Here is a 20,856-nt window from a genome sequence, read left to right as displayed (position 1 = left end):
CCCCTGGCAAGTTCCAGGACTGACTGCAGTGGAGCAAAGACAAACAAGGGACCAATCATCTGTCAACACAGAAGCATCTAGGGAGTATGAAATGCCCAAAGAGTTTGGTCAAAAGTAGCATGGGAAACTAGAATTAAGATAAAACTCGTGTTTTTGACTTTTAGAATACAAGAATAACCCCTTCAATGGTAAGACAGTGTGGCTTTGCCTTACTGTCAGAAAATTAGGTCTTTACCAGCACTTTTGGATATGGTACTCACTAAGCCACATGTAACTACTGGGCACTTGAAATGTGACTAGTGGGGCAGAGGAACTGAATTTTTCATTTTATTTAACTTAAATAAATCTAAAATTTAAAACTGATACTTATTCAGTTATTGGAAAACTTGTTTGGAACAACTTGAGCATAGGAATTTACTTCTTCAACTATAACATTTATGAAATCTAAATACTTCTAAATAGAGACCAAATACTTTCAATGAAAATTCTGTATCATATAAAGATGTACTAAAAGTATAAAATATACACTGGATGCAAAATATTTTTGCAATTTTTTTATACTGAGTAAATGTGGATATGATATTTGGGATTAAATAAATTATATTATTAAAATTAGTGTTACCTATTTCTATACTTTTTTAAATAAAGCTATTGAAAAATTACATGTATAGTTCATATATTTCTGTTGGACAGTGCTAGTCTATACAAATGCAAATTTATGAAACAGATATACTCATAGGCAAATTGTAAAATGATACTTCATTCTAGGAAAAGATTACTTTAAACTGCAAATATCTCTGTTGTCTTTAATAAGCAATCCCATTTTCATGTTCAAGGTACATATAATTTTGGAAAAAAATGGATATAGTAAGAAAAAGCATATTCCATGAATATTTCACAAATAAAGCATATATAATCTCATGTATCAAAAATACTAACAGTGAATTCAATGAAACATTGAACAGATAACAGAAAAAACAAGGTTAGAATCTAACATTCTAAGATCAACAGAAGATAACTAATGCCCCAGATATACTTCTCAAGGGGATTTAACGCAGGATTATGATCTGAGCAGATCTATGTCAGCTATTTAAGAGAGAGAGAGGGAAAAAAAGACCAAAATGTTTAACAATTCTGAAATCTGAGGCAGCAACTAACAAAACTCATTCAAACTGTTCTTTTCAAAAAGGAAGGTGAAGAAAATTACTAAACCTCAAGGAATTGGGAATATACAGAATATTCAAAAACAGAGTTTGAGAAAAAAGGTTAGTTGCTTTTTCTTTAATCACAGGAATGTGCAAAGGAAAAAAATTCAAAGACTTATAGGTTCTAGAAAATAGTGACTGCTTGAATAATGGCTTTACATTGATCGATGCTAATTTCCAAGAAATGTCAAGTGTTCTTAAAAAGAAGATCTGCCTACTGCCATAGAATACTTGGATTCATTTATGTGACAAGCAAACCAAAAGAAGTATGTTTGGGGGGGATTATTTCCTTTGTTGTTTTCACCCACCTTTGATGTTTTGACTCTAATCATACTTAGAGGGAGTTTCTCAGCAAATGTTAGCAAATACGCTGTTACTCAGGTTTCAGAGAACATGAATGAACCATGTCCCTTTAAGTGGTAACCTAGCAACTTGCTGAGAGGATTAGAATACCATGACCCTTGGGGAGGGAGGAGAATTCAAATCCCAGAAGCAGGTGCTTACTGTCCTGTGAACTCCTGGGTTATTATGGGGCAAGGACAGACCTTAAAGTCATTTTAAAGTACAGCAGATCCTGTTCAATAAGTAGAGTAAGCATAAGTTTTGAGTGTCTACTATGTGTCAAACATTAAGTGATCTCATTTAATTCTCACAATGCCTGTAAGGTAGCTATTATCTCCATTTTACTAAAAATGAAATGAACTAAGAGAGTTTAAAAGATTACACAAGATTGACAGCTAGTAAATGTCAAAGCTGAAATTTGAACTAATGGCTGAGAACCCACATATAGACTCTTTCCACTGTATCACACAACAGTTTGGATCCATAGAGTGTAAAATTTGAAGACAGCTACAGGCTAACACCAAGACTCAGAGTACTCCTTAAAATCAAAGACGAATGTAGATAAATTAAATTGAGAATAGAAAAACAATAAAGAAAATAAACAAAATAAAAAGTTGGCTTTATAAAATGATCATCTAAATTGACAAACCTTTAGCTAGACTGACTAAGACAAAAGAGAAAAGATTCAAATTACTAAAATCAGAAATGAAGGTGTGGATATTACTACTTTATTACAGAAATAAAAAGAATTATAAAAGAATACTATGAATAATTACATGCCAACAAAATTACATAAACTAAATAAAATGGACAAAAACCTAGAAACACATAAAGTAACAAAACTGACTCAATGAGAAATAAAAAATAGAATGGACAAGTAGAGGTTGAACCAACAGTCAAAAACCTTCCAACAAAGAAAAGATCAGGACTAGATACTTCACTAGTGAATTCTATCAAACATTCAAAGAACTATGCCAATCCTTCTCAAACTTTTCCAAAAAGGAGGAAAGCACTCATTCTATGAGACCAGCATTACCCTAATATCAAAGCCAGGCTAAGGCATCAAAAGAAAACTATAAAACAATATCCCTTATGAATATAGGAACAAATATTCTCAACAAAATACTAGCAAACCAAATCCAGCAACATATTAAAAGGATTATATACCATGACCAAGTGAGATTTACCTCAGGAATGCAAGGGTAGTTCAACATACAAAAGTCAACCAGTCAATCAATGTAAATATACCACATAAATAATAAGAAAGAACAAAAAGACATACAATCATCTCAACTGATGTAGATAAAGCACTTGACAAAATCCAACACTGTTGCATGATAAAAAACACTCCACAACAACAATAACAACAACAACAACAACAAAAACAGAAGGGAACTTCCTCAATATGATAAAGGGCATTTATGAAAAACCAACAGCTAACATCATACTGAATGGTGAAAGACTGAAAGATTTCCCCCTAAGAACAGGGACAAGACAAAGAGCCCCACTTTCACCACTTCTATTCAACTTTGTACTGGAAGTTCGAGCCAGAGCAATTAGGCAGAAAAAAGAAATAAAGGCATCCAGGTTGGAAAGAAGTAAAATCTCAATTTGCTGATGACATGATCTTACACAGAGATAATCCTAAAGAATACACACACCAACACAAACTGTTAGAGCTAATAAATGAGTTCAGCAAGGTTCAGGATACAAGATTGATATACAAAAATCTATACATTGACAATGAACAACCCAAAAATGAAACTGAGAAAACAATTTCATTTATAATAGCATCAAAAAGAATAAAATATTTAGGAATAAAGTTAAACAAGGAGCTACAAGACTTGCACACTAAAAACTATAAAACATTGCTAAAGAAACTAAAGAAGACCTAAATAAATGGAAAGACATCCCATGTTCATGGACTGGAAGACTTAACACTAAGATGGCAATCCAAAAGCAATTTACAGATTCACTACACTCCCTACCAAAATCTCAACAGTCTTTTTTGCAGAAATGAAAAAGCTGACCCTAAAATTCAAATGGAATTGCAAAGGACACTGAATAGCAAGAAAATCTTGAAAAAGAAAAACAAAGTTAGAGGAATCACATTTCCAAATTTCAAATCTCAGCACAAAGGTACAGTAATCAATATAATATAGCACTGGTATAAGAATAAGTGTACACATTGCTGGAATATTAAGAGTACAGAAATAAACCTATACATCTATGGTTGACTGATTTTCAACAATAGTGCCAAGATTATTCAATAGGGAAAAAATAGTCTCTCCAACTAACGCTGGAGCAACTGGATATCCACATGTGAAAGAATGAAGGTGGACCCTTTCCTCACACTGTATAAAAAAAACGATCAAAGATCATTTGGCTCAAAATATAAGAACTTAAACTATAAATCTCTTAGAAGAAAGCATAGGGGTCATGGCTTTGGATTAGGAAATGGTTTCTTAGATACGACACAAAAAGCATAAGCAACGAAAGAAAAAATAAATTGAACATTATCAAAATGAAAAACTTTTCCTCATGAAAGAACACTATCAAGGGAGTGAAAAGACAAACCACAGAAAAGGAAAAAATATTTGTAAATCATTTTTCTGCTAAGAGTCTAGTATCCAGAATGTGTAAAGAACTCTCACAAATCAACAAAAAGACAAGCAACTCAATCAAAAAAATAGGCAAACATCTTGATAGACATTTCTCCAAAGAAGATACACAAATGGCCAAGAAGCACATGAAAGCTCAATGTCATTAATCATTAGGGAAATGCAAATCATAACCACAATAAGATACCACTTCTCATCCATTGGTATATTCTAAAAAACAGAAAATAACGAATGTTAGTGTGGATGTGGAGAAACTGAAATTCACATATATTGCTGGTGGGAATGTAAAATTGTGCAGTCACTATGGAAAATCCTTTGGTAGTTCCTTAATAAGTTAAACAAAGAATTACTATATGACCTAGCAATTCCATTCCTAGGCATATACCCAATAGAATTGAAAACAGGTGTTCAAACAAAAACTTATACATGAATGTTGACAGCAGCACTATTTATAACAGACAAAAGGTAGAAACAACCATCCATTAACTGATGAATGGATAAACAAAATGTAGTATATCCATACAATGGGAAATAGCCATAAAAAAAAGGCATGAAGTACTGATACATGCTACAACATGAGTGAACCTTGAAAACATTATGCTAATTGAAAGAAGCCAGACAAAAAAGGCTACATGTTGTATGAATCCATTTATATGAAATATCTAGATTAGACAAAGCCACAGAGATAGACAGTAGAATAGTGATTGCCAGGAGCTGGGATAAAGGAGAATGGGAGTGACTGCTTAATGGGTACAGGGTTCACTTTGAGGATGATGAAGATGTTCTGGAACTAGATAGTGGTGATGGGTGCACAATACTATGAATGTACTAAATGCCACTGAGCTGTATACTCTAAAATGGTGAAAACAGTCAATTTGGTTATGTGCATTTTACCACAATTACGAAAAACAGTATCACTAAACTTGTGACAATCATTTCATGATGTATGTAAGTTAAATCATTACGTCGTACACCTTAAACTTGTACAGTGCTGTATGTCAATTATATCTCAATAAAATTGGGGAAAAAAACCAAAACAATAAACACATGTACACATAATTCTAAAAAAAAAAAGAGGGAAAACAATTGAATATGCAGAACACAATTTAAGAAATCACAGATAATCCTTTCATGTATAAAAATATTCCACAGAATTTTCTCATGATCGAGTCCGTTTCTCTATCTAAATGTAGTATCAATTTCTGCAAGAAGGTGTTATTAAGGCCATGCCCAGCCCTGCCCTCTGTGGGGGAGGTCAGACCTACCTCCAATTATTCGAATATTGTTGTCCTTTGTCAGAATAGCCTCAGCATGGAATACCAAAACTGGAATTCTCCTGCAGCCTCCAGTCCACATGATACATGGATGATCCCTACAACCGTAACAAAAGGCTTTATTAATTTACAGCTCAAAATTTGAATTAACAACTGAAGCAGATCACTGTGGTCTGTTGCTTAGTAACTTTTCCTTCCTTCTGGAACAAGTATCCCAAATGTCCTATGGGAAACCATTCATCTCCCATTCTTTGTCATGGGGTCTGTTTAAGATTAACTCCATCCCTGTTCTAGGGATGGGCCCTGATTGGCTGAAGCAGGGACGGATTCTAAACTATAAAATCTTAGACACTTTGGAAACTATCCAAAGTTCCTTGTCAACCTAGCTCTTGCTGCAAGCTGGCACCACTGTGCCTTAGCACTTAGAATGGATTATTGCTAAAAGTTAAAAATGCTTGGCAATAATCAGGAACATAATAAACAGATACAGAGCTGAGAAGAGCCAAGGCCTTCACCATACGATCTATAGAAAGCCAAATCCCTGACAGAATCATCTCATTTACAACTTATAAAAAGAGAAAAGAGGCAGCAGACAAATCATTAATTCAGTAAGGTCAACTAAAAAACACGTAAGGCAGATGCTACATTGTTATTAAAAGCATCCTCCCACTAGGTGTCGCTAAAGGGAAAAGATTCAAAATGATTAGGAAACTGAAAATTGGGATGCTACATTTTCATTCATACCAGAAACCGGTATATGTTAAGAAATTATGCTTTACAGGCATGAAAGAACAAAGAATTTGGATAATTAATTACCAAAGTAGACCAGTTTTATGGTTCACTTTATTGAGAGCTTAAGAACGTTTTGGCTTTTAAGAAGCAATTTCATGAGGAATATATATTATTCACTCCTGGGATCCAGCCTACATAACTCAAAGCCTCTATCCCTTGTTCATATCAATGTCCCTGCTAGAAATGCCTTCCCCACTTCCCTCAGTTCATTTACTCCTACTCTTTAAAGCCCAGCGCATCTCACCACCTCCATGGAGCTTTCCCCAGCTCCTCCAGCCCACAGTGATGCCTTCCTTCTCTGAACTCCTGTAGCTCTCATTAGTTGATGATCTTTTTAACTGATACAATGCCCCTTTTATGACTGGAATTAAAGTTAACATTTTTAAGTGACTAAAGAAACCATACATCAAATCTTCGTTATGAAAATTTCCACATCTAAGTATAAATTTGTATTTGGAATCTCCAAGCAAAACATAGAAAAAGAGCCCCTTCACATTTACTATTTGTAATAATGCCATGCAAAACAAGGATGCCAAGACAATGTCTGGCTCTAATACCTATGACTGGAGAGCATTAATACTTTAATACAGCCTAGGGATCTGAGCAGATCTAGCAGATGTCCATGGATACACATCTTTGGGTCAAGTCAACATCCTTAGATGGTTTAAGACCTTCTAACTTCCAAACCTTTAAAAATGTAAGCATGTTGCTCCAAGTATGAACAAGATTGATTTAAGATTCCTAATGTATAGAACAAGTATCTGATAGACATGAGTTGATGGAACATTAACAATCAAAACTCAACACTAGGAGTTTAAAAGGAAGAGGAGCAAAAAGTCCATGAATTTGGATTGGGGTGGGGGGATGGAATTACACCTATATTTTCACTAACTTCTACCAGAAATTTAGCATTTCTCAATTACGAATACAGGCAACAAAGCACAGTAGTATTAGCACTACCTGTGTCTTTGATTCCATCTGAAATTACAGACTTTTTACACCATACAGTAATTGGTGCAAATACCTCAAAACATCACTGACATTTATCACTACTTCCAAGTTATAGTAGTTGTTAAAATTGCCACTAGATCACCCGTGATCAGTCTCCCTCATCTGGTGTGATGAGGAAGGACAAAGATTTGGCACCTCTTTGTGAAGCAATCATTCAGCACCAAATGGTGACATCACACAGTGGTGGTCCAGACATCTATGATGTTTCCCAGTATTTCGCACTTACAAGGGTTAATCAAAGACCACCCAAGTGTGATGCACTTATGCAAACTAAACAAAAACAGTCTTCACGTTGCTGTCTTAGGAAAATAAAATTTAACTTCCTCATCTTTTAGATGATCTTGTTGTTTAATGTATTAATAAAAAAAGCATGTATTACTGTATCATAAGTTTGCTTTTTTAATTTTAATAACTGCATTTCAATGTAATTGGTATTCTTTATAGCGATATGTATTTTATTTTAAGCACTTAAAATATTATTCTGATAAAGGATTCACAGCATAAGAAAGGTTAAGAATCCTCAACCTAAGCTGTCCTAAAGCACAAAGTCTCCATTTATTCGTTCATTCAGTTAGTCATTCGGTCAGTATTTATTGAATACCTCCTAAAATATTAGGTTGAACCATCTAAAATTGTCAATATTTGACTGTTTTTGATCTACCAAAATAGCGATTTTATATAGTTCAACCTAATACTTGTTGAGCCCAACCTGTAAGCCCATTAATATAAAAGACAGTCATAAAGCTAAAAGATCTTGAATCAGAAAGACTAACGCTTATAGCAGAGTTTAAATTTTTGTGAAATGGGTAGGAAGTAGCACACAGAAAACAAAAAGTCACAAGAAGGCAAAGTGACCAGAGGGAATTATCCACTTAATTATCCTGAATGAGAATGACCCAAATATAACACCAAATCCTTATTATTTTCTATGACCTCTATTATTTTCTATGATCTAACAGTGATGAGAAGCCTTTCCCCAAAGCTTTACTAATGCTTTGACAATTTTTTCAAATTACATTAAATAATGTAATCTTCTAACTTTATATTAAGAAATACACTTTAAATTCAATATTAAATCCAGTAAGAATAATGCCTTAACATTTGTATGGCACTTTATCATTTATCATATTTATATTATTACCTTAAAAGTAAGTTTATACACAGTATTCTATGTGATCCTAACTATACCCCTAAAAAATAGCCTGGGAGATATTATTCCCGCTTTTCAGGCTGCATGCCACACACATATCCTAGGGGAACTCACAGAGAATCTTAAAAACTCATCTTAACATTAAGCCAGATTCTCTTTGTTCTCTGTGTCAAGTAATAATGTTAAAGGAGGAAAAATAGTTAAGGGCTTCAAAATCCAGGAAAACTAGGTCTGAATCTCAAATCTGTCACTTACTCTCTATGCGTCCCTGAGGAAGTCCTTTGATATTTGTGAGGCTGAGCTTAATAAAGTGGGAATAATAACATCTTCAACTAAATGAGATACATCAGTTAAAACTCTTGCCATCATCTATAGCAGCTACACTTACAACTACCATTTATTTTTATTATTATGAGACCCCAGCAATCAAGAAACTTGACTCTTACCTAAGAGAACTCAGGAAAGCCATGTGGCCCAATAGACACAGCACAAGCTATAGAATTCTAATGTCCTGTCGAACACTTACTCTGGTAAGTTACTTGACCTCTCTATATTATCATCTCTCTGTCATTGTAAAGGCTTTTGAGAAAATAACCAATGTCACAGAGTTTGGAGACCTACTTTTCTTCAGTAGCTAAAAATTTCAAAACCTATGTCAGGAGCTCTGATCAAGAGTTGACTAAGAGCTACTGCATGCAACATCTAGAGCCGATGCTCATGTGCCTAGAAACAGAGCCTTATCTCATTTCAGATGGCTGACAGTGATCCAATAATAAAGATCTTGAATTAGACCACGTGTAGAAACTAAAATCAGAGTCAGACAACACCAAAGGAAGGATAATGGGTATAAGAGGGTATGAGTGAAAAAGAACTATTTTCCATCCTAAAGGCAAAAGGTCAAAAGCAGGCTTGCTATTACTTACTCTTGGCTTACCACCTCCTCATCCTCTGAGGATGATGCTGTTTCCTCCAGGTCCCGGGCCATCACAACTGGCATTTCCTTTAGAGTTTGTCATGCAGTCAGCAGACGGGGGCCTCAGAGACCTTTCCTTACAGATTCACTGGATCAAACAATTAGGGTGGCAGATTCCTGAAAGAAAGCCAAATGATCTGAAATACAATGCAGTTGTCTTTTTGTTGATTACTGCTGATCCTCCAAATAATGAAAACTTACCTAAATAGTGTCCAATCTCTAGAAAGCTTACCTACTTTCACAGTGCTCACAGAAGCCACAGAAACCAAGATTTTTTCCCAAACATATGGTCTACCTTCCGTGTATTTAAAGAGTTATTAAGTTTGAGTTTTTCGTTTTTCTCTTATATACTAAACCTAACATTCACCAAAAGGACAGACTTACTTAACTTTTAGGTAAGTCTGAGGTAGGTGGCCAACTGCCTAAAACATAGATTCCTTGTTAGAAAAAAACTGACGTGGGTTAAAAAGAAAAACTCAAGTTTTAAGGTCCTTGCGAATATTTCTTTAAGACTCTATGACCTGCACAGGTAAAATATCCTCATGTTGCACTAAAACAAATTCAACCGCTGAACCAAAAAATGAATATATTCTCCTGAATCAAGGTCATAAATAGCTGGAAAAAAAACCCCAAAAAACCTGTCCTTTCAAACACTATCAAAAATTACTCTCTTATTAAAAACCACCAACTTGTTCCAAATACCAAACACACATTACAATAAGCATATTTCTAACTTACATTCTTAATAGCAAAAAGGTACATGTGCATTGTCTGTCTGAGAATGGAAAAGAAATTACAGAAAAATAAAATGAAACCGTTTGAATGAGCATAACCCCATTACTCAAAGATAACCATTAATGTCAATCTTTCCAAACTTCATTTTTCTATGCATTAATATTTGTGATAAGAACGTAAACAATACCAAAAAAATGCCAATCCCGACAATGATCCCTACACATCTTCAGCGAAATGGGCAATATCAAATAACGCAAAGGTTGTTCTTCCGAATATTCCCAGAGGGATTTCTCAGTAGTTCCTAAAATGTTGTTAAGTCCTTTAAATTAAAACAAAACAAATCTCCAAACTAGTAAGGGATGCCAACCTGTCCTAGGCTACCAGCACAGCAGAGAGAGACAGGGCGACTGGAAGAAGATTAAGGACACTCGCCAAAGGAGCGTCCTCGCCCTAAAGGGATCAGCCTTTCAGCCCCACCTTCGGCTCACCCCAATCCCAGAGAGGTCCTCAGACGTTCCCCACGGGAAGGACGCGGGTGACTCCGCCGCAGCGATTCAGCCCACGGCGCCCGGAAGCCAACAGCTGCTCCGGGACTCTGAGAGGGAAGTGCAGCGGAGAGCGCCCGCCCAAACCCGGGAGCGCACCTCCCTCGGGTAGGGGAGCGCGCCGGCGCCGGCGTTTACCTGTTTCATCTTCCCATGGCTCGGGGTGGGCAGGCGGGGACAGCGCTCTGCGCCTACCTCCCTCCTCCTTCCCCAGCCGGGCTCACAGCAGCCGCAGACCGCTGCTTCCCCCGTTACTACAACAACCAACAAGCAACCGCCCGCTCGGAGCCACTGCGCAGGCGCCCGCCACCCGGCGCTGACAACGCTTGGCTTCGGACGCGGACAAATGTCGTCACCGTCGCGCAGCGCAGGCGCAGAGCCCAGCTGTCAACAGAAGTCGACTTCTTTTCTCCGCTGTTTTTTCCTCCGCCCCTAAAGGACTGACTTCGAACCCGGAGTTCTTCCGCCACGCTCAACAGGAGGGTTCACTGCAGGAGCCGCGTACCGGGGGAGAGGCTTGGGCAGCGGCAACCGCTGATTGGCAGTAAAGGGGTTCACGCCCCATCTCCTGCTCGAACAGAACCGGAACAGCCAATCAGAGCGAGGCCTGATGGAAACGACCCAATCCTGGAGCCGGGCTGAGGGTGGGGGCGGGGTCAAGTGTCTCAGGTAGGTTGAGGGCTAGAGCTGCCCTGGGGAAGCTTTGCTCCTGCTGCTGCTGCTGTTCTGGGGGTACAGTTGCCAGGTAAGGTATATGTGAGGGAGAAGAGGTAGGTGTCTGTGTGGCATCTGATTGAGGATCTGGAGAATCTGGAAAAACGGAGGTGGTACAGAAGGAAGATACCTGGGAGGCAACCTCTTGCGGGGAAAAGAGGTTCCAGAGACCGAGAGAAGAGGGAGCTGGGGAGATGAAGAAGGCTTGGTAGATAGGTTCGGAACGAGTGAATGGGGATGCACGAATTGGAATTCTTATAATAATCCTTGAGACAGGAATTTTTAATCTCTATTTTGCAAGTGAGGAAACCTAGGATGTAAAGTGTAAATTATTTGCCCAGGGTCACACAGCTACTAAATGGTAGGGCCGAGAAAGGAAACTCTCACTCCTGACTCTAGTAAACACTGCACGTTTGCTGGCCTGGGCCAGGACAAAATTTTAGAATAGGTGTTCATACTCTAGGAGGCCCTCAGAAGCTTTAGGGAAATCTTGCTGAGGGATTGGTAGAGCAGTTCAGAAGTGTGCTCAGGCTCTGCCTTCATCATCTATCTGCTGGGGTTTCTAAGAACTTCTGTGAAATGGGCATGTGTTCTGTCAAAGAGGGGGGCTATGCATGCAGCTCTTCTCACCCTGAGAGGAGAAAGCCTGAGTCGCCCACTGAGGGAAGGTGAGAAATCAAGGAGGATGGTGGGGGAGGGGAGTAAGCAGATCTTGGTCTATGTTGTAACTGCTTGTGATTCCAGTAAAGGCCCATTGTCTCTGGACTTTGGTAAAGTCCACCACTTCTGTGACCTATTTTCACTGAGGTATTCATCCATTGACCATTCCTTCTCTTGAGCTCTTTGTTTTGGGGGGCTTCACACTGTCTTGAGCCATTACCGACTTTAGTACCTGCTTCAGCTGGGCAGTGTAGGACCATACTCAAACTTCTACTGCCAAAGTGACACAGGAAGCCTAAAATTTTATCACCACTTAAGAGCCAAGAAATTAACCTGAGAACAGATAAACCACGGGCCAAGAAAACACAACGAAGACAGGAAGAAGTAATTTTGTTATTCGTTTTTTTTTATCTACGTGTGTTTTTATTTAAACCAAGCTGATTGAAATAAATGTGCAGCAAGAGTTAATCTACGGTTTTTGTTGTTTTTTTAAAAAACAAAAAGTTCATAACCTGTTTGTATTTTCTAAACAACTTGGAGATAGAAGTGGCTATGGTATGCTTGTCTCCCTCAGAAAAGGAAACTTAGTCAAAATGTTCTCAGTGAGGCAGTATTGCAATGAAGAGACCAACAGACCGTGCTTTGTATCTCAGCTCCGTCATCTATTAGCTGTGTAACCTCAAGGAAGTCACTTAATCTCCGTGCCAACCTCACCTGTAAAATGGAAATATTAATGTCTACCTACCTTGTTTAAGGATTATATGAGATAATACATGATAGGGCTTGGCACAGTGCATGGCAACATGAGTGCTCAATAACTATTAACTATTGTAATTTCTCTTGCTATCCAACAGCAACATCGCTTTTTCCTTCTCCATATGATTTTCTCACTAATCCTCAAGTCACCACAATCTACTTATTTTTAACTTTTAGACTGTTCTCCTAGTTTATGGAGCATGGTGTACCTGAGAACCAGAATAGAGAAAATTTAAGAATGTAAATATTGCCCTCACAACATAGATTCCACTCAATGCATAAGACTTCTCTGTGTTTGGAAGGATTTGTCACCAGTAGCCAGGCAGGCCTTGTTAGTAGATTTATAATCACCTTTGAGCCACTTGCATTACAAAGGAATGCCATGACAAACCAGGTGAGAAGTAAAGCTCTCGGGGGACTGATTCCAGCCAGAGAAAAGAGTTTGGATTTAGGCTAATATTTTGGAGAAATTCCTTAGACAAAAATAAACACTGTGCCACTTATTGCAAAGTATACTGTTGATTCACCATTGTCAGTAGGACTAAATAGTGAGACCAGTGTCTTTATGTCTTACACTGAAGTCTGTTTTATTAGTTTAGAGTGCTATTTGTACCCCTCTCTTCTGTTCCCTTTCTTCTCTCCGTTTTTCCTCTGGGTTTGTCATCCCCATCCGCTGCATTATTTAGCCTTTTTCACTCTAGGTGAAGGTCAGCACACTTGGGTTGAAGGTTGATATTCAAAGGCAGTGTGCCACCCCTATGAAGGAAATGTAGTGTGTAAAGATGACTGAGGTTGGGGGGAGTGTATGCTCAGTGGTAGAGTACATGCCTAGCATGCATGAGGGCCTGGGTTCAATCCCCAGTACCTCTATGAAAAAAATAAGTAAACATCATTACTTCCCCCTACAAAAAATTAAAAATAAAAAAAATTAATTTAATTACTGTTGAGGGGAAGCGTATAGCTCAGTGCTAGAGCGCATGCTTAGCACACATGAGGTCTTGGGTTCAATCCCAGTACCTACACTGGAAAAAAAATAATATAAATAAATAGACTCAATTACCTCCTCCCCCTCAAAAAAAAGCAAAAAAAAAAGCTTTTTTAAAAAATAATTACTGTTGGGAAAAAAGACATTGTTAAAAATTTTTTTTTAAAAAAAGATAACTGGGGGTGGATGAGCCTAGGGTACTTGGAGAGGAGTTTATGAAATGATTGGCCCAATAAGCTTAGTACAGCCCTCGTGAGTTAACTACACAGGTTACCTACAGAGGCGAGCGAGCTTATGTTTGAAGTAAACTAACCATCATGTCCTTTGCTTTTGTTTCTAAGGCAAAAAGCCCTGAGGGTTGAGGGGAGCCATGAGCCGGTTCCTGAACGTGTTACGAAGCTGGCTGGTTATGGTGTCCATCATCGCTATGGGGAACACGCTGCAGAGCTTCCGGGACCATACCTTTCTCTATGAAAAGCTCTACACCGGCAAGCCAGACCTCGGTAAGAAAGCAGACCTACAGACCTTGTGGGAGTGGCCTACACTGTGGTTCCCAGACCAGAGTGTATATCAGAATAACCTAGAAAACCTAAGAACGAACAAGCAAAGCACAGGTGGCCATTTCCCTCTCCAGACCTACTTACTGAAACTTTCATGCCCTCAGTGGGGCCTAGGAATCTATTATTTAAAAACTTCCCAGGTGATTCTTTTTTTTAATTGAAGTATAGTTGACTTACAACGTTGTGTTAGTTACCAAAGGGGAAGGCAGGGAGGGGTAAATTGACAGTTTGGGATTGCCAGGTGGTCCTGATGCTGCCTACTCTAGCCTTTGGCAGCCACTAGAGTAGAAGACGTGGTAGGTAGCACTTGGTCCTTTTTCTCCTCAAGCTTCTCTGAATACCTTTTCATTCATTTTACAGTGTCCCAGGCAGTAGTCTGTACAAAAAGCATTACCAGGGCAAGTGAGGAAACAAGAGTTACTTTGTGACTCTGTGATGCCCAACTCGAAAACCACAAAGAGGCTTTTCATATTAGCTCTGCCCCCTTCAGAAATCAAGTCACGGCACACACAGTTCATATCCCAGCTGCAGATGGAGAGTTACTAATCCAAGGTCTTCTCAAACTGGGACATAGACCCTGAGAAGATATCCAAAATCCCTCAAAGTTGCTCTCCCAAAAGGAACTTCTCAAGGCCCATGTTGGCCTCTCCGAGCATCCTGAGCCTCTCTGCTGAGAGTGTTTCCATGTTTCAGCTTGCACTTCCTTGCGCTGATGTGCGGGGTGGCTTGAGCTGCAGCACCGTTTCATAGCAGCTGACAACTGTGTCACATTTATACCTAACCCAGATTCAGGCTCTGACCTAGCTTATTTTTCTGCAACATCTGGATATAAAATGAAACTAAGTAGGCTAAGGTTCACTTTGAACAAAGCTCAAATACAACAGGAGTGAAGAACTTGGAAAAGTGGGCAGGACGGTTCCACTTTTCATCCTCAGTGCCGTCCTTAGATGGCCAAGGAGCCCTGTATAGATTCACAGGGTTTTAGAGGTTGTCTTGGTCTAGCCCTTTGAATTTCATGTTGAGACAGAGAAGCCCAGGGGTCATGTGATTTGCTGAAGGGCGTATAGCTGAGCAGAAGAATTGTGTGTGTCCAGCCCAGAAGTAGAGACTGCCTCCTCCCTCATGACCTGGGGGCTGTCCTGGTACGTAGCTTATCATAGCAGTACTCTGTAGCATCCTGTAGAATTTCACCTGATGCCTAGTCTGGTTAGGGTTGGTGAGATATTCCACTTTCATATCTTACTCACTAGAGAAACTTCCTCAGTCTTGTCATCAGAGAAGCTGTCAAAATGCTTTATAAAGAAATGTAGCCCTCCAGGGCTAACTGCTAGATACTTGTTTGGCATATGGAATTTTTTCTCACTTCATTATCATCTAAAGGTCTTCAGGGTTGTGAATTTGGTATTGCTGTCCGTTTTTCCAAAGGTTGGAAAATCCTCAAAGCCCAAGTCAACATTAATAGACCTTTCAGTTGTCAGTCTTGTCTTAAAATCTCTCATGCTCAATAGACCAGAAACATAGCCATAGAAAACTCACAGACACAGAAGTAAACTTATGGTTACCAGGGGGAAAAGGAAGTGGGAAGGGATAAATTGGGAGTTCAAGATTTTCAGATACTAACTACTGTATATAAAATAGATAAACAAATTTATACTGTCTAGCACATGGAACTATATTCAATATCTTGTAGTAACCTATAATGAAAAAGAATATGAAAATGAATATATGTATGTATGTGTATGACTGAACTATTATGCTGTACACCAGAAATTGACACAACATTGTAAACTGACTATATTTCAATTTTTAAAAAGAGAGAGAGAGATTAAAAAAAAAATAGATGAGCAAAGGAAGTGTCTTTACTTTCATTGTTTTGGCATTCCCCACTACTGGACGCTGATCAGTACCAGTGCATTAAAATCACCAAGGAAGGGAGTTTTTAGAAAATACCAGGTTGGCCCTGGATTTACCTTCAGAACATGTGACTTAATTGGTCTGGTACCCAAGTCTTGGTAATTTTAAAAAGCTTCTTTAGTTGATTCTAATAAATGTCCAGGATCAAAAAGCACTATCATGGTGGACTATGGTCCATACTCAGGACAAGATATTTAATATGTCAGTGCCAGGATGAAGCTACCCAGAGGACAGTGGCCCCAGCAGACACCAAGGAAACACTGCTTTGTTCCACTACCACATGCACAGGAAGCCAGCTTGGTTTGGGCTTTGTTCACATAATATAGATCTGGATTCAGGAGAAGACGCAGGGACTTGGGTCTCTTAAAGACCAGATATACATCTAGATAGGTCCCAGTATTTCTGAGTTCTCTCCTGCATTAGCCTTGAAAGTACTGTTCTCCTAGGCATCTTATATTGACAGACTGCTCTCCACAACGTTCCCCCAACCTGCCCTGATCAGACTCACTGGGCTTCACCAACATCAGGGTGGCTTCTGGGGCAGAGGTGTAAACTATACCATCCAGGAGTTACTGCCTAGGTGGGCTCTTTGTTGGGTTTCTACTCCTGGAACTCACCCACCCAACTGTAGACCTTTGAAGAGGAGCTGAACCAATTCTCATTCTAGAATTCTTTCCATTCCTTCTAGTTCCCAGGTGCAGCACCAGAATCTCTACTCTGCCCAGCCAGAGGGAGTTCAGGCTCAGCTCCCTGCCTCCCGTGAGCCACTGGTGAAGTAGGAAGAGTTTGGACAGGACCCTGACCCTCCCCTTCTCAACACTCTTGCTTTTTTCTGCTACACAGTGAATGGCCTCCAAGCTCGGACCTTTGGGATCTGGACGCTACTCTCATCAGTGATTCGCTGCTTGTGTGCCATCGACATCCACAACAAGACGTATGTAAGGGGGAGAAGAGTGTTAGTGTCCTTCTGTTGAACATCAGATGCTAAGCATACCTATTTTGGGCCTTCCTTGGAGACCTATTAATTTTGATACAGTAGCCTAGAATGTGGATAATAAAAGGCTAATGGGTTCCATTCCTTCCAGGCCTGAAAAACAAAATAGTCCTGAAGGTCTTTAAAGTTTGAAAATTCTTTGAAACTGACATATCAAACAGGTTATGTCATGATCCGGTGGCCTGCATCCTACCCCTCCACTTCTTTACTAAGGAATCAGCCTTTCTTCTACTAAAGAAGTAGACTGGTGTGCTCTTTTTTAGAGAGGCCACCCACACAGACCTTATTCTCACATTCCTCCTGGAAAAGCAGGAATGAACAAAAATCACAATCCGTGAAAAAATGAGCCCACAAGTAAACTGTTGTGCGTTTACGCAGAGTCAGGAGGTGAGGGTGACAGAGAACCCAGGACATCTGTATTCTGCCTCTCACATAGACTAGAGTGGAAAATTGCAGGCAGTCATTGCCTCTTGTCTGGATAGTGTTGTAGCCAGTGGCGGCCACTGGAGGGGGCGCGAGCTTTCTCCCAAGAACAGTAATCACCACAATCAAGGTGGAAAGTTTGCTCAGGTCTCTGGGTAAGACCAGCAAAATGCCAGCTTCATACTCAAATATTTTTCTGTCTTATCCAAACTCTCAGGATCTGGGCAAGAGAAGATATTTATTGAGCCCCTCTTACTATGCCAGATGCTTCCATCTACGTGACCTCAATTGTCTCCTCCTAGCAGCCCTGGGAGGTAGTGATTTTTTTCATTGCTGATTTTGCAGATCTACATGTTAGAGACCCAGTTAATTTAAACTGAGGAAGACTGGCTCAAGTGGGATTTGAAGCAGGGCTATTAGCCTTGCAATCACTCCAGCTTTATTTTTTTATTTTATTTTATTTTTTTGAACCTGAAACTGTGGTTTACTTGCTCTAGATTGACACGTATTTTTGGAAGCAGTGTGGTTTAGTGGAAACAGCCTGGGGCCCAAGAATGAAAACAAGAAAATGGGCTCTGGTCTCAGTTCTGTTGGTAACTGGCTTTGTAGCAGTGAGTTCATTATCTGCCTTCCCTGCATCTCAGTCTCTTCCTGTGTAAAATGAGACTAGTACATCTGTTCTGCCTCTCAGAGTGCCTGGGAGGGAGTCGGGATTGAATAACCATTTTCAAAACCTTCACCATCATGGAGATTGCTGACGAGTAGTGGGTGTAGCTTTTGTTTGCTGTGCTTTTGGAATGAGCAGAGACAGCTTGGACTCACCCTTACCTCCATTACCCATTCATTTCCCCTTCTCCTACACAGGACAGCTACAAGTGCCGATTTCTATTTCCAACCCTTTTTAAGCTTGGGACTTTGGTCCATGGACTTCTCATATGCACTCTGATTCTATTCTCTCCCTAACTGGAAACTCAAAATCAACTCCCATACAGACATATTTACTAACTGTATAAAAACATGCACAAGAAGGCTAAAAATCAAATTTTAGATATTGGTTCCTTCTGGGGAGAAGGGAACCAGGAAAGTGGGGTCAGGGTGGGGAAAGTGTACACAGGGGGCTTTACCTGATATCTAGTATTTTATTTGTTAGAAAAAAGAATCTGAAGCAAAAATGTCAAAATGTTCAGACTTGATGGAGCAGGGTATTGGTTGCATAGGGGTAAATTACACTATTCTGTTACGTGTAATTTTTTATATGTTTGAGGTAATTCATAATTTTTTTATTTTATAGTTAAAAAAAGATATCAGCAATCCAATTTATCGATCATCCTGTAACCTCTCTCTCCTCCACCTCCTTGTCAAAGCTGAGGAATAAGTTGTCTTCCCATGAGGTTGTCACTGTGTTGTCCATCTGACTGTTTTGCTAGACTAAGATGCAGAATCACCAGCTCATGTTGCAAGAGCATCTAAAAGTCCCAGAGAGGTCCTTGCTACCCATTCCCCATACAGGCCTTTCATTCTGTGGCATCCCTCATGTGAGCACAGACCAGCCCCTGGCCAAACACCTGCCGGGTCAGCTTGAACTAGAGTCAAGCCAGTTTAAGTAGAATATTTAAGGGTGATTAATCCAAAATTGCCTACACCACCTAGGATTGCCATAATGCAGACTCCGCTTTGCTGTAGCTGGATTCACCACCTTGCTAAGACTTGGAGTTCCACTCTGAATGCCTGGACCATCCTCCCACTGGTTTAGCAATTGAAACCTTCAGTTTTGCCCTAGAAGTAAATACACTGATGTGGTCAAGCAGCCAAGTCTTTCTTGGGACCAAGTCTCCTTTCCCTTTAGCCTGAGTCATTTCCTGGGTTTCTATTTGTGTGTGTTTCAAGTCTGCTACGTTTCGTCTGCACTGAACGAGCAGTACCTTCAGGTCCCTTGTCCGTCTGCTCCCTTGTAGGCTCTACCACATCACACTCTGGACCTTCCTCCTTGCCCTGGGCCACTTCCTCTCCGAGTTGTTCATCTATGGGACCGCAGCTCCCACGATTGGCGTCCTAGCACCCCTGATGGTGGCAAGTAAGCATCCGATGACCCCAGGGTTCCAGCAGGAACTGTCCCAGTCCGTGGGCCGGTGCAGGAAAGCGATCATACGAGCGGTGTGAGAAAGTGCTGTGCCTGTGTGAGCCACTTATCTTGTCTCTGTATTTAAGGTTTCTCGATCCTGGGTATGCTAGTTGGGCTCCGGTACCTAGAAGCAGAACCAGGATCTAGACAGAAGAAGAGAAACTGAGGCCGACATCACCACATCCAAGACTTCATCTTCCACCTCTGCCATCATCTTCCTGCAACCCTGTGCTTTTTAATTTCTTATTTTCTGCTCCATCATCAGCCCCCTTAGCCCCTTCTAGCCTTTTACATTTCCGTTTTTTCTTTAGAAATTTTTAAGATATAACATGTGTAAAGTCTGTACCATTTAAATGTATGTACCATTTAAAGAATCATTTTAAAGTGAATACTCTGTGCCTCCATCCAAATCAAGAAATTGCCAGCACTTCAGACACCCACTGTGTGCCCTCTCCCCACCCACAGCCGCTTCCAGGGTCCCTCTTCCAGCCTTCTGCTTTTTTCCTTTTATTTTGACCCCTTGATTTGACTTGTATGGTGGGAACACATGAACTGTGAAACTTAAAGCTGCTGCCTCACCCAGAGCAGCTGCCTCTAAGGGCTGCTTCCAGAGGTTGTCCATCCAGGTTGGACTCCTCTCTGCTGCTGGACCCGAGACTCTGAACCATCCAAGGGACAGGCAGTTCTTCAAAGAAGGGCTCCCCTGCGAGTGAGCGTGACTCCTATCCTTGTGCCTCCAGGTGGATCAGGGTTGGAAGAGTCTGGGCTGTTTTTAGACCTTCTGGTCAGTTGTATTTGTGTAAAGAATTTTGTAATAAATAGAAAAACCCTCTACTCTGATCCGTCCTTGTACTTTGGCCCCCTCTAAGCCCTAACGGAGGAGAATCACAGCTTTCTGTTGATCACGCCCACCATAATGAGTAGGACAGCACAAGACCCAGGCAAGCCTGGCTGCCTTTTGCCTCTTGCTCATTTCTTGTGAAATCAAATCTTTCTCCTCTCCTTCCCCACCTTCAAGATTCTAAGTTCACAACTGAACGGCTAGAACCCTTTCTTGTTTTCTTCTCAAGGAAGAAACAG

General features: G+C 40.0%; 2 protein-coding genes across 12 annotated transcripts in view; one reads left to right on the top strand and one right to left on the bottom strand.

Annotated features, from left to right (window-relative positions):
* The window catches only part of TTLL5 (tubulin tyrosine ligase like 5), a 255,265-nt gene extending 244,247 nt beyond the window's left edge, over positions 1 to 11,018 (bottom strand). For 4 of the 11 annotated variants that reach the window (XM_072963449.1, XM_072963455.1, XM_031679270.2 and 1 more), the window contains exons 1-3: positions 10,787 to 10,973; positions 9,319 to 9,485; positions 5,434 to 5,540 (exon numbers count right to left, since the gene is read on the bottom strand). In XM_072963449.1, coding sequence (XP_072819550.1) covers positions 5,434 to 5,540; positions 9,319 to 9,392 — 181 coding nt within the window. In that variant the 5' untranslated portion in view covers positions 9,393 to 9,485; positions 10,787 to 10,973. Of the gene's footprint in view, positions 1 to 5,433; positions 5,541 to 9,318; positions 9,486 to 10,591; positions 10,607 to 10,786 lie in introns of those variants that run through there. The other 7 variants (XM_072963454.1, XM_031679271.2, XM_072963456.1 and 4 more) reach the window with 5 other exon arrangements.
* On the top strand, positions 10,999 to 20,610 carry ERG28 (ergosterol biosynthesis 28 homolog). The gene is made up of 5 exons (XM_006206091.4): positions 10,999 to 11,393; positions 14,105 to 14,266; positions 17,081 to 17,171; positions 19,610 to 19,728; positions 19,863 to 20,610. Exons 2-5 carry the CDS (start codon positions 14,134 to 14,136, stop codon positions 19,940 to 19,942), a joined length of 423 nt encoding a protein of 140 aa, XP_006206153.1. The 5' UTR covers positions 10,999 to 11,393; positions 14,105 to 14,133; the 3' UTR covers positions 19,943 to 20,610.
* The last annotated feature ends 246 nt before the right edge of the window (positions 20,611 to 20,856 follow it).

The sequence above is a fragment of the Vicugna pacos genome, chromosome 6 (assembly GCF_048564905.1).
Source record: "Vicugna pacos chromosome 6, VicPac4, whole genome shotgun sequence".
Taxonomy (NCBI): Eukaryota; Metazoa; Chordata; class Mammalia; order Artiodactyla; family Camelidae; genus Vicugna; species Vicugna pacos.
This window is presented reverse-complemented; position numbering and strand designations above follow the sequence as displayed.